This window comes from Erpetoichthys calabaricus, chromosome 2 (genome assembly GCF_900747795.2).
Source record: "Erpetoichthys calabaricus chromosome 2, fErpCal1.3, whole genome shotgun sequence".
Classification (NCBI taxonomy): domain Eukaryota; kingdom Metazoa; phylum Chordata; class Cladistia; order Polypteriformes; family Polypteridae; genus Erpetoichthys; species Erpetoichthys calabaricus.
Genome location: NC_041395.2, coordinates 30,456,908 through 30,474,296, shown reverse-complemented (window position 1 = coordinate 30,474,296; position 17,389 = coordinate 30,456,908). Strand labels below are relative to the sequence as shown.

The following is a 17,389-nucleotide window of genomic DNA, read 5'->3' as shown; positions in this document are numbered from 1 at the left end:
TATAATAAAATATTTACAAAAATGTGAGGGGTGTACTCACTTTTGTGAGATACTGTATATAATGGTAGTAATGCACATGTAATAGTGCTAATACCTGTTAAGATATCATTTCCATTTATCCGATTAAGATGAAATTGTATATCTATGTGTTTCTTACCCTAATTAACGATGATATAAAATTTCATTTTTTTTTCTCTTCTTATAATGCAATTTCACAAGAAAAACTACTATACAATTTTTCAATTAATTATTTATTTAAACTATGTACCAGTTTATATGAAAAATTTTGAAAAGTGTTCAGGTAAAGTACCACTTCTAGTTGACATATGTTGCCCAAAAGTTGATAGAAAACTAACATTTTGATATAATAAACATATTCCATATTTCAATTATCTGGCTGAAAGCGTTCTCAAGTTATGGTGTTTCCGTAAATACAGACAGACAGACACAAACAAACAGACATAACTGCAAAAATGGTCAAAATGTGTTCAGGAGTGCATGAAACGTGGAGATTCATGAAAATCTCAAGGTCGAATTTGTTCACAATTGCTATAATTTCATTGCTTTACTAAAATCATTCTATTTGTGTATAAAGCTTTCGCTGTTGTCCCTGGCTTAGAATTTTGCTCTTCATTTTTGGCCTTAATGCACAGTTTTCTTTGATGTCCCAATTTTGACCTGTTTCTGTTTTCATATTCTTCTCCTGGTTGCTTCAAATCTCATCTGCTCAGAAGACATATTTGTCCTCTAACCACGTTCTTGTCTGTTCCCTAAAGATGCTTTCCATTCTCTTGTACAAAAGTAACAAAAAAAATTAAAGATTTCAGTATCCTTCAGTCTTGCATTGTGCCAAAAACAAACCTTATCAGAATCATAGATAAAATGGTGAGTTGTGAACCATACTTAAATTTAGGTGGTTGGATTGACTGGAGTGAGCTACAGAAGTGGCATGAAGAACATTTTTTGATAGCTTCATCATTTCTTCCAGTCAAAGAAGGGGTTACTTATTCACAGAATCATTAGAAAAGAAAAAGACGGCCTTTCACTCTTGAAGTGATTGTAAAGACACTCAGCAATTCAATTCAGTTTAGCTTAGTTTATTTTTTGTATAGCGCTCTTCACTGAGGGCAGCTGCAAAGTGCCATGACAAGTTCTCAGGTAAATTACAAGACCATAACATAATTATTCCCTTACTGTATGTCTCTGATTCTTAAGCAAATAAAGTAATCCCTGTTCTCATTAAACTTGATTGCAGATAGATTAAGCTGGCATTTCATAGAACAGGAATAAAAAAAGAAGACTTAACATGGCTACCGCACATTATGAATAACTGCTAATTCTCAAACTCAGCCTTAATTATAACAGAGAAATCTTTTGGAGCTAAAAAAACAACATGCAAGTTTCACATAAATGCAGTTGATTATTTTGGATTATATTATCTCCCTTACTATAGGTCAATTGTTAAATCATCCAGCCTAAATCTCTCAGTCAAGCTGAAGCCAATACACATTACTGGTCACAGGTTGTACAACATCCCCATTTTCCCAGTTTTCATTGAAATTTAAGCAGATAATATCCTAAAAGACACCTCTTTTGTTTTTTTGGGGTAAATTTGTGGAAATGTCAATACTCTACCCATAATGTCTTCTGTGAGCAGGCAAGCAAACAGGAAACGTATCCTTACCTAAAGAAAATAGTGCAAAGAATCTGTGATCAAATGTATTAGTTCCACTTTACTTTAGTTGTCACAAGCATGCCTCAGAAATGTGAAAGGCACGTTTTCTTAAATCAAAACCCTTTCTGCTTCAAAATGAACATATTCTTCAGGTTTTAAGACTTTCGCGCTTTCATATTTGGACCCCGGCCCTATTCATTTCAATTTTAAACACAAGAACGGGCTAGGTAGTTTTAAAATTTATAGAAAATTTGTCACTTTAGAACACACTTTTATGTGGCAAACTAATGTATACTACGATTGTCAAAAAACAACTTCAACTTGAAAATTTTTTAAGTTATCCTTTGAAATTCTCCATTATTTATACTGCAGAAGTGAAACTTTATATACATTATTTGTCAAAGAAAACATTTTTTAAAAACTTGATATCAAAGCAAAGCTATGTGAAACTTTAAAAGCTTACGGCAAAACAAATTTTCAAAACCGTATATGCTAAAAGAATTCACACAAAGTAGCTAAAATGCCTCAGTTGCTGGCTATTGTAAAACTTGTGGCCAGTTTTGTGGTTAGAGTTCAAGCGTCTTCAGATCCAGCTGACATCCCAGCAAATCATTCCCAGCTTGTAGGCAGATACTTAGATTTAAGCCTGCAAAATATAAAATGAGAAGTACTTAATAAAGATCGAATAACTGAAGTAAAAAGTTATACTTTTTAATGTTTTCAATAATTTTTGACTTTCACCAAACATCACTCGTCCATCCACTCATCCATTTCCTATATCCGCTTTATCCTGAGCACGGATGAGATAAAGAAAACTCAAAATGCTTCATTGTGTTTTCCCAGAAGCCTTTATGTCAGTAACAAAAATAAGTGATGCATGTAAAGCAGGTCAAAATTAAACAACGTATAACTGGAATTAACAAAGAGCACCATGTTAGGATAAATCAGAAAGTAGTTTATTTATATGAGCTCCTTTTATGAAGACAGGTATATATGAGATCCAGGAAGATTTCTGTGGTGATGGTATAGATACGAGCCCTTCCACCAGAAGGAAACAGGGGAAGGGACAGGAAAAGTTTATGAGTCTCAATGATAAGAGGACAATAAGTCAGACAATAAGCTGGCTAGAGCGACAGAGAGAGCTGATTAGAAATCAGACCAGACAATGATCTGGCTAAAGAGAAAACTGACCACAGATGACGACCTAACCAGAGACTTTGTGTAATTACTAAGGATGGTGTAACTACTGTAGGGATGGTATTAGGCAGGTGATGAGCTATGCCTTGTCTTCTGTAGACGTAGTGCTTGAAGCTCTGCCCACAGAGTTCAATTTCTGTCTCACCAGAGAACCCTTTTCTTCAGCCTTTCATAGTCATTTACATGTCTTTTATGCAAGAGTGGCTTCCATATAGCTACTCCAAAATAAATGTCCAATTGATTGAATGCTGCTGAGATTATTAGTCTTTCTGATAGATTCTGCCATCCCAGCAGAGGATGTTTGAAGCTCTTTTTATAGCTGCTATAAAGCAGCTATAGTAAGGCAAAATTCCATGATAATACATTTTGCTTCAGATTGTCTCGATAGTCTTCAGATTTCATTCTTCCCTGCACAGACTCAAGGCACCACGGGCCAGATGCAGGAAAACAGCCCCAAAACATAACAATTCCTTCTCAATGTTTCACAGTTGTTATTGTGTTCTTTACTTTGAAAGCTTCATTTTTTTCATCTGTGGACATACAACTGATTTGAGTTGCCAAAAACGTTCAGATTTGTCTTATCTGTCCAAAGGACATTCTTGTAGATGCATTGTAATTTGTTAATATGCATTTTAGCAAATTCCAGTCTGGCTTTTTTAGGTTTTTCTTTCAACAGTGGAGTCCTCCTGTGTCTTCGTCCACTAAGCCCACTGTCACTCAAAAAGTGACAGAAGGTGCGATCAGACACTGATGGACGTTGACTTTGAATGAAGTTCAGCTTGTATCTCTTTGAAGCTGTCCTTGGCTTTTTGTCTACCATTCTCACTATCCTTCTGTCCATTCTGGGGTTGATTTTTCTCTTGCAGCTGAGTCCAGGGAGGTTGGACACAGTCCTATGGACCTTAAATGTCTTAATAATATTTGTAATTGATGTCACAGGATCATCAAGCTGCTTGGAGGTGGTCTTACACCCTTTGTGTGTGACATGCTTGTCTATAAATTTCTTTCTGGTCTCCTCAGACAACTCTCTCCTTTGCTTTCTGTGGTCCGTGTTCAGTGTGGGACACACGATGATACCAAACAGCAGAGTGACAACTTTTCTCCATTTAAATAGGATGAATGACTGATTGCACAATTAGAGACATGTGTGATACTAATTAAAGTAAACAGAATTAAAAAACAAATCACTCGAATCTAATTATTTAGGGTCCTTTCCTGGGGTACCAACAGAATATCTTTGAAGAATAAGCAATACTTGATCCCTTTTCACACTTGCTTTGCTTTCCTTGATGACATAATAAAGTCATGCAGGAGTAAACAGGACAATTGCTTTTCAAATTCACTGCTTTTCAGGAGGCAGACAGCACTTTTTCAATGAGCTGGACAGATACCAACAAATTTGTCCACATCTGTGCATCACTTTCAAAAAGGTTACCTGAGTCTGACAAAATGCTACAGTACATGCTTTATTAGTAAATATAATTAAAAGGACATACCTGGTTGTGCTTTTATCCAAGAGACTGCTTTTAGTGCCACAAACTTCCACTCATCCTTCATATGAGAGTTGAAGCCATGGAGCCACAGTAGTGCCAAAAATGTGGCCCAAACTGACTTGTCACTTATCTAAAAAGGAAAGTAAATACAAGGACAGGTTTATACAAAGTGGTTGGATTTTTATTATCAGTTCACACAAATCATTTTATTTATCTAGGACTGCTGCAATTTGGACGTACATGAATGACAGAAGATTTAAGTGTTAAAGTCAACAAGCTACTAATGAATGCAATGTCAGAGTGTATTCCCATAACATATTTACAAAAGACACTGGGATTTTAGGGAGATTATCAAGATGGAAACAACACACAGACTGAAGGACATGAAAGGTTTAGGAAAAAAAAAAAACATTAGAGCAGGCTTTTTAACCCAACATAACTTTTCCATTTCTTTTATTCAAAGCTTTGGTCAAGGACTTTGTAAGAGCCAATCTTAGAAAGTTAATGCTTTGAGTTAAATTGATATAGTGTTTGCTTGGCACCTAGAGAAGAAGAGCTATTAGAATATGGTATAGTCTTTTATCCCCTGTAAGTTAATATAAGATATAAGCTATATCTACAACAGTGGAACCTCAGTTCACGAACAAATCGGTTTACGACCAAAAAGTTCGCCAAACCTTTGCCTCGGTTCACAACCACACACTCGGTATACCAACAAGCCAGGTTCCCTTTCAGTTTGTACATGTTCAGTCTCTCCCTGTGCATTTCCTGTGCAGCGAGCAAGAGAGAGAGCGTGACACACACACACACACACACACACACACACACACAGAGGCAGCACACACACAGGCAGCAAGAGAGCCACGCACACACATAGGCAGCGCTGGAGAGAGAGGCGCACACACACACAGGCAGTGCGCAAGAGAGAGCCGCGCACACACACACAGGCAGCAAGAGAGATAGAGCCGTGCACACACACAGGCAGCGCGCAAGAGAGAGCCACGCACACACACAGGCAGTGGGCGAGAGAGACGCACACACAGGCGCTCCAGGCTCGCAAATGAGACAGAGAGAGAGAGAGAGAGCGAGCGAGAGAGGGAGGGACGCATAAGGTAGAGAAGGCTTGTTTTTGTTTTCAGTTCTGTTTACAGCGATCGGTTCGTAGCCTGCATTGTTGCAATGTTACTTTTCTTGGTGGTTTATTAAATTACGGATTTTTCAAATGTTCATTTTTTCCCCTGTGCTTAAAACTCATTAAAAAAAAGTGTTTTTAGCAAGTGATTCCTAGCACTATAGCGTGAACTATTGCAGTGTTAGTTTTCTCTGTTGTTCAAGGTTTTCTCAGTGTTATTCAATGTTTTTACATTTAGTTTACTATTACGCTGTGCATTCTATGGTATAATTAACTATATTTGTGCTTAAAAATTAAAAAAATATATATATTTACATACAGTTCGTACGGTCTGGAACAGATTAATTGTATTTACATACAGTCCTATGGGGGAAATTGCTTCGGTTCACGACCAAATCGGTTTACGACCAGAGTTTTGGAACGAATTATGGTCGTGAACCGAGGTTCCACTGTATATAATGTATTAATTAAGTTAGTTGTTGCTTAGAATAGGTCCCAGTGCTAACAGGGACTGAAAGACTCATTTACAGCGTTAAAATTGGACAAGCATACAGTTTTCTGGACATTTAGAAATGGTTCAACTGTATAAGAGAATTTAAAGAAACAAACAAGATATATAAGCCTTAAACTTTTCCTTGGTATATCAATTTTTTCTCTAGTTTTGCGTGAACTGCTTTACATTGAATTTTTACAAAAGTTTTTAAAACTAAGATATTTTGTCTGTGGAATCATTTCAACGCGTCAAGCTTTTGCCAGAATCCCATGAAGCATACTGTACTGAAGTTGCAGAACTTTGGTAATTTTGGGTAAATGCAGCTATAGTCTTCATCAGTAGGTAACTAAATTTTCCCTCTCATCTATAATGCTTGGTGTAAACAAGCATTCCTTAATATTTGTGTGACATTTACCCTTAAATAATTTCTATCCCTGGCTCCTTGTTCATGCTGAATAACACATTGAAGCTAACATTTGGCATCTGCACTGCTTCATTTTTCCATAACACTGGCCAAAAGATTTTTTTAAAGTTTTGCTTCCATAAACATTCTGGGGGATTATGCTATACAGCTTTAAACATAACACAAATATAATTTCAGATTGAGTGTATCATGTAAACATTTAGAGAAACATGGCATTAACTTTTATTGCATTTAATGTGTTTAATCACTTAATGATGCTGATACTGCGGTGGGTTGGCACCCTGCCCAGGATTGGTTCCCTGCCTCGTGCCCTGTGTTGGCTGGGATTGGCTCCAGCAGACCCCCGTGACCCTGTGTTCGGATTCAGCGGGTTGGAAAATGGATGGATGGATGATGCTGATATTTTGCATTAGTTTAACTGAGCTGAAAATGTTTTACTCCTGATTTTTGTTTCTATTCATTTCAGTGTCCAACAATTGTTGGCCAGCAGTTATGATGTCCCTGACAACGTTTCTCTCTCAAAGTTCTGGTGAAACCTTTCACCATGTGTAGGTGAAGGTAATTTTATTATGTTACTTTTTACATGATTAAAAGTGTTAAAAGCATTATAGACATTCTTTCTAGATGTTATAACTAGGGCTGCTCTTCGACTTAAAAATTGAATAATGATTAATGGCACAATTCAAATTTTTATTCGAAATCAATTGCGTATTAATGGCAAAGTATTGTATTTCATTCAAGCATATTAATATGATTCTATAAAGTGGAAATAATTTGGTGATTAATTTTTATGGATGGTAATGGTATATACCGGTATAGACCTGAAAATTTTAAAATATCTAAAATTAAGTCCTTCCAACTTAATTTATATCAAAACAATTATTAGAATCTTTTTTTTAAACTTGAGATCAAATAAGATTAATTTTAATTATACTTGAACTGTCATATAAACTGCAGTTAAACAAATCAAACAGAGAACAAATTTACCAAATAATAAATACTGTTTTAGAATGGAACAGCTGTGCAAAAATCTCTTAAATAAAAACTCCATAATGTGTCACCGCGTGTATATTGTGTTCCAATCACTTGGAATGCAAAGTACACAGCAAGCATCAAAGTGTGCCAAGTGTCTCAGAGCAGGAAAGCTCTTAGTATACAAAGCACACAGTCAGCACCAGTTTGACATGAGGAAGGAAGAACATGGGAATAAAATGGTGGAGATTAAAAGAGAAAGATTAACAACAGATCTACAGAGAAAGTTTTAAACGAAGTGCAGGTATTTGAGAGTGTGGAGAAATGGTAGAAGAAGAATAGCAAAGTTGTATTAAGAGTAGATGAAAAGTGTTAGGTAGGATGACAGGAAGCAGCCCTCCAGGGGGCAAAGAGACATGGTGGTGGATGTGATTAAGGCTAAAAAGGAGGCAAGGAAGACATGGTACTAATCAGGGAAGATGGAAAATATAGAGAAATGTATAGGCAGACGAACAAGGAGGGAAAGAGGGTAGTGGTAACAACCAAGGAACAAGCTTGGAGGTGGTGTAAACAGGGAGAATGATTTTTTAGAATAGCAAAGACTAGGAACAAGACTGGAAAGGGTTTAAGTCAGATAAAGCATATGAAAGATGAGCAAGGTGTGTTCTTAAGTGAGCATGATAGGATCAATAAAAGATGGAAGAAGTACTTTAAAAAGCTGTTGATGAAGAAAATCCAAGAGTAGTATTTGGGGATGAAATCCCAAATGAAGGGCTAGTGCCAAGAATAAGGAGGGAGGAAGCAAAATGGAAAGGCAACAGGACCAGATGAAATACCAGCAGAGGTATGGAGATATTCCGGATAGTGGAAACTTCTTCTTCTTTCGGCTGCTCCCGTTAGGGATCGCCACAGCTTCTTCCATATCTTTCTCTCCTCTGCATCTTGTTCTGTTACACCCATCACCTGCATGTCCTCTCTCACCACATCCATAAACCTTCTCCTAGGCCTTCCTCTTTTCCTCTTCCCTGGCAGCTCTATCCTTAGCATCCTTCTCCCAATATACCCAGCATCACTCCTCTGCACATGTCCAAACCAACACAATCTCGCTTCTCTGACTTTGTCCCCCAACCATCAAACTTGAGCGGACCCTCTAATGTACTCATTTCTAATCCTATCCATCCTTGTCACACCCAGTGCAAATCTTAACATCTTTAGGTTTAGGTTTCTTTATTTAGTCATGTTTACACAGGAAAACATGAAATTTGCCTTCTCAGTTGCATCTAATAACAGGTAACAAACAGAATGAAATAAAACAGACAAATAGAAATAAGAAAGGTTAAGGTAAGGCAGTTAAATAAAACATATTTATACCAAAAAAAAAAAAAAAAAAAAAAATTATCTCCGATATTTCTTATTGAAAAGTCGTATGGCACTAGGAAGAAGGGAGTTTCTGGAGCGATTTGTGTGGGTTTTCAAAGCAACTATCCTTCCTGATTTACTGAAGTTTAGTTCTCATGTAATGGATGTCTGTCATCAGTTGAGATGATTTCCAGTTTCTTTAGCATTGCCCTCTGACACACACTAGTCAAATCATCTACATCAGTCCCCAATAACTTTAGCTGCATACTTCGTAATCTGCTGGAGCTTTTTTGAGTTTTGGTTTGTCAGACTATTAAACCAGGCAATGAAACGTACTGGATCATACTACGATAGAAGGACAACATGAGGTCCTTGTCTACTTTAAATAGTTTGAGTTTATGGAGGAGAAATAAGCGCTGGTTGCATTTAGAAAATACATTTTTTGTATTTGTATTCCAGTTAAGATTGTTATCTAGGTAAGTTCCTAAGTATTTATATTCATTCACTATTTCTACCTCCTCTCCCAGAACTACAATAGGTGAACATACATATTTCTGTCTCTTAAAATCAAATATCATTTCTTTGGTCTTTTTTACATTCAAAGTGAGTGAGAGAGTTTTTATTGCATCAGTTTACCATACAGTCCACTTGATTTAGATAGTGGCTTTCATCCTCCCCAGATATGCATCCTATGATCATGGTGTCATCCCCGTACTTAATAATGGAGCAGTGGTCATTGTTCTGTCTCAGGTCACTTGTGTACAGAGTAAACAGTAATGGTGATAAGACACACACCTGCGGACTTCCTGTGTTTGAATGAATGGCTATTGAAAAATGTCCTGAACTTTAACTGTCTGTGAACGATTTAAAAGAAAGTTCTGAATCCATAGTGTGATAAATGGGTTTACATTCATACTGTTTAATTTCCCAATCAGTATATGAGGCTGTATAGCATTGAACGCTGAAGAAAAATCCAAAAATAGTGCTCTGACATATGAACCAGGCTGATCAAGAAAGGTATAGATTTGATGTAAGATAACAAGCAGAGCATCTTCCACACTTCTGTTTGCACAATAAGCAAATTGATTGTTGTCTTGAAAAGACTTTGTCTCTGTCATTAAAATGATTTTCACCAAGTGTTCAAAGCATTTCATTGGAATAGATGTAAGTGCCACTGGTCTGTAATCACTTAAACAGCTTGGCCTAGAAACCTTAGATACAGGGGTAATGATTGATTGTTTCCAGAGATTAGGTACAATACCACAGGTCAGAGACCAGTTAAAAAGAAAATGAAAAACTGGAGAGAGCTGCTTAGAGCAAGACTTTAAAAGCCGACCTGATATGCCGTCTGGTCCCACTGCACTGTTTGTTTTGGCCTGCCACAAGCCTTTCTCCATTTCAGTTAAACTGAACCCAATCACAGCAGAATACCTGGTGTTTTTATAAAGCATTTCCTTTATTTCTGTATTTTGGGAGCTGAAATCACTTGTTTCAAATCTGGCATAAAAGTTATTCAGTTTATCTGCTAAAAGCTTGTGGTCTTTGTCAGCTGGAAAATCCACATTCTTTTTAGGGCCCAGTCCTGTAATTGTTTTTAGTCCCTTCCAGACCTGCTTTGGATTGTTATCATTGAACCACCTCTTGATTTTTTCCCCATACATCTTTTTATTTTGTTTAATTAACCTGTTAATCCTTTGCTGTAAAATTCGCTTATCTTCTAACTTATTTTCTTGATGTGCATGTTGCTTTTGCAATAGTAATGCTTTAACCTCTTTAGTGATCCATGGCTTACTGTTTGGGTACAACTTGACAGATTTTTTCTTAATGATTATAGACTCACAGAATTGAATATATTCGCTGACAGTATAGGTGGCCTCATTCTTTAACTCTGCTACCTCCAGCTCTGTCTCCTGCTTTCTGGTCAGTGCTACCGTCTCCAACTCATATAACATAGCTGGTCTCACTACCATCCTGTAGACCTTCCCTTTCACTCTTGCTGATATCCATCTGTCACAAATTACTCCTGACACTCTTCTCCACCCATTCCACCCTGCCTGCACTCTCTTTTTCATCTATATAAGAATAAAGTTAATGTCACACACAATAAAAATTTGGGAAAGAGTTATTGAGAGAAGGCTTAGGGGAGGAGAAGTTTGGAGAGGAGCAACTGATGCAGAGTGTCATAGAATAATATACTTATTAAAGGATAACACGGTTTGTGCATGAAGTGTTTTTGTGTGCAGTGTACATTAAGGAAGACATACTGTATATAGCATTTGTTCTTGAAATAGCATGAAGAGACTTGTGCAATAAAATGGCTTAGGTGGTTTAAGAAGTGGCTAAATGTCATGCACCCAGTAAGACTTGACAGTTGTCACATACACAGAAGATTTCATAAAAGAAGGGTAAGAGCAGAAGTTAAGAAATGTGGAGAAGAACAAGACTATAGTGAAATGGGGCTTTTAGCTTGGGGTATGTAAGCTTGTTATGCCCTCTGCTGAAAACATCTCATGTCTTTGGAACCAATGACAGTAAATGTCAGATGGATATGTCGGCATTAATTCAGCACTGTTATGTAAATCAATTGTCTACAAATGCGGGTATCTATTTTTACTCTGTGACAATTTCTGTGACACCTCTTCTCAGGGAACATTCCCTTAGCAGACTACTGTGATGGGGTGCTCCCTCTTCATGAAGGGAAATTAAAGACACATGAAGAAGCTTCCTCCTGTCTGAAATTCTGACTAAAAGAAGTCCTAGTTGATGACAAATTTGTTTCTTTAATAAATTTCAATTTATTTCTTCCACAAGAGAGAAATATCAAGAAAAACATAAAGGATATTGTGTTTATTGATTTGGAGAAGACTTATGATAGAGTGTCATATTAAGTGGTGTGGAGGTGCAGGAGAGAGAAAGGAGTGCTAGAAAAGAATGTCTGGATTGTCCAGTATAAGTATGAGAGAGTGAGGACTTGGGTTAAAAGCAGTGTTGGGGTAACAGATAAAATTCCAATTAGAGAAGGTCTACACCAGGGATCTTATTTAAGTCCTTACCTCTTTGATCTCATTATGGATGTGTTCGTTGGTGGGATAAAAGGCCAATCATCCTTGTTCAGGCTTTTTTGACTGATGACATTATTTTGCGTAGGTCCAGAAAAGGAAGTGGAAAGGAAGTTGGAAGAACAGGGAAGGGCTTTGGAGGATGGAGGACTGAATATAAATAGGAAGAAGACAGAATATTTGAAGTTTAATGATGATAAGAATTCAGAAGTTAGCCTGAAGAGAGATCTATTGAAAAGCAAGGATACATTTAAATATCAAGTACAACGGTAGCTCAAGATGGCAAACTAGATGCAGAGATAACCCATACAGTGCAGTGTGGATGGAGCAATTGGATGAAGATTAAAGGTAAAGTTTTCAAGACAGTCATAAGACCATCAATGATGTATGGAGCTGAGACACGGACAGTAAAGTGAACACATGAGAAAAAGTTAGATGTGGCAGAATAGAGAATGTTAAGATGGATGTGTGGAGTTAAAAAAATGACAGAAGAAGAAATCAGAAGTACAAAAAAAGGTACAACAATAAAAGTACAACAAAAGTGGGAGAGATATCTAAGAAAGTACAGGAAGGTAGATTGAAGTGGTATAGACAAGTGATGAGGAGATTCAGTACAATGAATATGTGGGCAGAAGAGAGATGGAAATGGAAGTACAGAGGAAGAGAAAGTGAGGGAGACCAAAGTGGAGGTGGATGGATAAAGTAAAAGAAGATCTGAATGAAGGGTGTCTGACTGAGGAGGAGGTGAAGGACGGAGCTGTAAGGAGAAGGTTGATCAGGTACAATGACCCAACATAGAAGTGGTAAAAAGATGAATAGGATGAGAAGAAGCACTTTAATTAGAATTGGATTTGTCTGGTTCTATTGTGTCATTTTTATATTATGAACTAGGGAGTGAAAACAGTATGCAATAATCATCCAGACAGTAATGTATGCAACTGTATCTATACTAATAAAAGGCAAAGCCCTCACTGACTGACTGACTCACTCACTCACTGACTCAGTCATCACTAATTCTCCAACTTCCCGTGTAGGTAGAAGGCTGAAATTTGGCAGGCTCATTCCTTACAGCTTACTTACAAAAGTTAGGCAGGTTTCATTTCGAAATTCAAAGCGTAATGGTCATAACTGGAACATATTTTTTGTCCATACACTGTAATGGAGGAGGCGGAGTCACGTATCGCGTCATCATGCCTCCTACGTAATCACGTGAACTAAAAACAAGGAAGACATTTACAGCACGAGTCACACGCGGGAACGAAGGTAAATGACGTTAATTTTTGACTGTCTTTTAATACTGTGTAAGCATACATATTAACACATGTGCAATTAAACGTGTGCATTTACGGGGTGATTTCTCAGGCTTAAAAGCTCACCTTTTATCAAACGCGGGAAGAAAGGTAACTGACGTTGTTCACTGTCTTTTAATACTGTGTAACCATACATATTAACACATGTCCAATTAAACGTGTGCATTTACGGGGTGATTTCTCAGGCTTAAAAGCTCGCCTTTTACTAAAAAGGTAAATGCAAAACTATTTTCAATCAGTTTATTGAAACGCTCCCGTTAAGGATTGCATCCGGCGCCGCCGTGAGTGGCAGCCTTTTCAGCAGCTCCGTGTATGACTGTATATGTATGTGTACTTTTCTACTTTTATTTTTCTATTTTTATTTATTGATCACTCCTACCACTTTATTTTATGTTGATTCGTTCCCTGGACACACTTACTTTTACAACGTGGGCATGGATTTTAACACGCCGAGACTCGCCTATTCAAGTACTCAACTTCGGGCGCTGAGAACAAATGCCAGTGCCGGTGTGGTTCCATATTTACCCGACGAGGTAAGAAGGCGGTATCGTGGCAGCAGAGCCGGCACTAAGCTAAAACTGAAGCGGCTTGCGAGAAAGTGGCGTTTCAAGCCTTCGGTGCCTTCTGTGATTCTGGGGAATGTAAACTCAATCTCAAATAAGATCGACGAACTGGCTGCGCTGGTGAAAAATGTAAGGACCTACAGAGAATGCAGTTTGTTGTGTTTCTGCGAAACGTGGCTAAATAACACCATTCCAGATGCCAACGTGGAGCTATCCGGGTTTAGCACAGTTAGAGCGGACAGAGATGCAAGTGCCTGTGGTAAGCACAAAGGAGGAGGACTCGCTCTCTATGTTAATACACGGTGGTGTCACTCTGGACATGTTAACATCAAAATCTCCACTTGCTGCAGGGATATCGAACTGTTGGCCGTAAGTTTACGTCCCTACTATTTGCCCAGAGAGTTTGGACATGTCATTGTTGTCATCGTGTATATTCCTCCTCGGGCAGACGTGGAGTCAGCGAGTGACATCATCCATTCCGCTGTTGCTAAGTTACAAACGCAGCACCCTGAGGCGCTTGTGCTAATCGCTGGAGACTTTAACCATGTGACGCTGGACAAAACATTGCCTGCATTTTCCCAGTATGTGGACTGTAACACCCGGGGAAATAAGACTATTGATTTACTGTATGCAAACGTTAAAGACGCATACAGTGCCACCCCGCTGCCTGCGCTTGGGAAAGGAGATCATAACCTGGTTCAGCTTCAGCCTCACTATAAACCAAAAGTTAGAGTCCTACCTACAACCACACGATCATTCAGGAAGTGGACCCCGGAGGCTGAGAATACTCTGAGAGAACTTTTTGGAACTACAGAATGGGATATCCTGCAGGGATCTCATAATGAGAACATTGAGGAAGTTGTTGACTGCACTACTGACTACATCAACTTCTGTATGGACATTGTAGTTCCAGTAAGAACAGTACGCTGCTATGCTAACAACAAGCCATGGATTACAAGTGACATCAAGGGCCTTTTGAATCAGAAGAAAAGGGCTTTTAAAGACGGTGATCAGCATGAGCTCAAGCGCGTGCAGAAGGAACTCCGAGTCCAACTCAGGGCGGCGAAGGAGCAGTACAGGAGAAAGCTGGAGCAGAAGTTGCAGAATAACAGCATGAAGGAAGTGTGGGATGGGATGAAGATCATCACTGGCTGCAGCTCGAAGCGGGGTACCACCATTGAGAGAGACGTGAAGAGAGCAAACCAAATGAACAACTTTTTTAACAGGTTTGACCACCCTAACCCACTCTCACTCTCACCTCGGAGTACTGCACCCTCCACACATCCTTCTGCTGATACCAGCATAGGAAAAACATCCCCACCCATAATAACAACAGCGCAAGTGAGCAGAGAGCTGAGGAGACTTCGTGCCAGCAAAGCAGCGGGTCCAGATGGAGTATCGCCACGACTGCTGAAGGTCTGTGCATCGGAGCTGGGGGGTCCTCTACAGCGCATCTTCAACCTGAGCCTGGAACAGGGGAGAGTCCCGAGGCTTTGGAAAACATCTTGTACCACCCCAGTCCCAAAGGTATCACGTCCTAGTGAGCTGAATGACTTTCGGCCTGTTGCTCTGACATCACATGTGATGAAGACCATGGAGAGGCTGCTGCTTCACCACCTGAGGCCACAGGTTCAACACGCCCTTGACCCTCTGCAGTTCGCATATCAGGAGAAGGTGGGAGCGGAAGATGCCATCATCTATATGCTACACCGATCCCTCTCCCATTTGGACAGAGGCAGTGGTGCTGTAAGAATTATGTTTCTAGACTTCTCTAGCGCCTTCAACACAATCCAACCTCTGCTCCTTAGGGACAAGCTGACAGAGATGGGATTAGATTCATACCTAGTGGCATGGATCGTGGACTATCTCAAAGACAGACCTCAGTATGTGCGTCTTGGGAACTGCACGTCTGACATTGTGGTCAGCAACACAGGAGCGCCACAAGGGACTGTACTTTCTCCGGTCCTGTTCAGCCTATATACATCGGACTTCCAATACAACTCGGAGTCCTGCCATGTGCAAAAGTTCGCTGATGACACTGCTATCGTGGGCTGTATCAGGAATGGGCTGGAGGAGGAGTATAGGGACCTAATCAATGACTTTGTTAAATGGTCCGACTCAAACCACCTACACCTGAACACCAGCAAAACCAAGGAGCTGGTGGTGGATTTTAGGAGGCCCAGACCCCTCATAGACCCAGTGATCATCAAAGGTGACTGTGTGCAGATGGTGCAGACCTATAAATATCTGGGAGTGCAGCTGGATGATAAATTAGACTGGACTGCCAATACTGATGCGCTGTGCAAGAAAGCACAAAGCCGGTTATACTTCCTTAGAAGGCTGGCTTCCTTCAACATCTGCAATAAGATGCTGCAGATGTTCTATCAAACAGTTGTGGCGAGCGCCCTCTTCTACGCAGTGGTGTGCTGGGGAGGCAGCATTAAGAGGAAAGACGCCTCACGCCTGGACAAACTGGTGAGGAAGGCAGGCTCTATTGTTGGCATGGAGCTGGACAGTTTAACATCTGTGGCAGAGCGAAGGGCGCTCAGCAGGCTCCTATCAATTATGGAGAATCCACTGCATCCACTAAATAATGTCATCTCCAGACAGAAGAGCAGCTTCAGCGACAGACTGCTGTCACTGTCCTGCTCCACTGACAGACTGAGGAGATCGTTCCTCCCCCAAACTATGCGACTCTTTAATTCCACCAGGGGGGGTAAACGTTAACATTTAACATTATACAAAGTTATTGTCTGTTTTTTTTTTTCACCTGTATTATTATCATTCTTTAATTTAATATTATTTATTGTATCAGTATGCTGCTGCTGAAGAATGTGAATTTCCCATTGGGATTAATAAAGTATCTATCTATCTATCTATCTATCTATCTATAACATATTCGCGAGATAAAAGAACGAAGTAGGGGGAAATGGAGGAACAGCCGCAAACAATTGAGAACGGAGCGACTTAAGCATACAAGCATGTTCATAAGGGAAACAAAGCACGGTGTAAAACGTAAGTTTAAATTAAGTTTATAGAAACGCTCCCGCTGCGGATTGCAATAACATATTCGCAAGATAAAAGTTTAATGAGAAGACACGACGTATAAACGAACCACACGCCGTGGCGCAACGTTAGGGGCAACAGTTTCAACCATTCTATCATCTGCTTCTTGCAACTGAAAGACGGCACATGGCGGATGTTAGCCGACTTGCTGACCGCAACGTTAGGGGCTTCAACTATGGCGCTGACGCCACATCTCAGTGCCAACACTTTGCAGACTGTACTTAAAAGACACGCCCTCCTCACTGGACAGTTAAAAACACCAATCAAACTAACGATGACATCAAGTATTACCCAATCAAAAGTAGGAAAGGAGGCATCTTCATAAAATGCGTGTGGGATGATTTGCATGAGACGCTGCTTTAAAAAAAAAATGATAAAAAAAATACGGGATAAATCCCGTCCAGTATTGATTCAAAACGGGACGCGCAATTTCATTCTCAAACGCGGCACGATTCCGTATTTTAAAGGACGGGTGGCAACCCTACAGTGCCAGGTAACCACCCATACAATCACATTGTGATTCAGACTAGGAATGCAATGAATGTAATTACCCCGATCTACATACAAGGCGAAAGTCTTGCAACATTCAAAGATGATGGTTTGGGATAAGTACACCATACAACATAAAAGAGCTTATGAAGCCTTG

The 17,389-nt window shown here is 39.3% G+C and overlaps 1 protein-coding gene across 22 annotated transcripts in view; it reads right to left on the bottom strand.

Annotated features, from left to right (window-relative positions):
- Window positions 1-305: 305 nt before the first annotated feature.
- The window catches only part of LOC114645722 (von Willebrand factor A domain-containing protein 5A-like), a 168,839-nt gene continuing 151,755 nt past the window's right edge, over window positions 306-17,389 (bottom strand). For 13 of the 22 annotated variants that reach the window (XM_051923114.1, XM_051923113.1, XM_051923115.1 and 10 more), the window contains 2 exons: window positions 4,369-4,495; window positions 307-2,321 (listed from right to left, as the gene is read on the bottom strand). In XM_051923114.1, the coding sequence (XP_051779074.1) occupies window positions 2,242-2,321; window positions 4,369-4,495 (207 nt within the window). In that variant the 3' untranslated portion in view covers window positions 307-2,241. Of the gene's footprint in view, window positions 2,322-4,368; window positions 4,496-17,389 lie in introns of all 22 variants that reach the window. The other 9 variants (XM_051923102.1, XM_051923103.1, XM_051923104.1 and 6 more) reach the window with 1 other exon arrangement.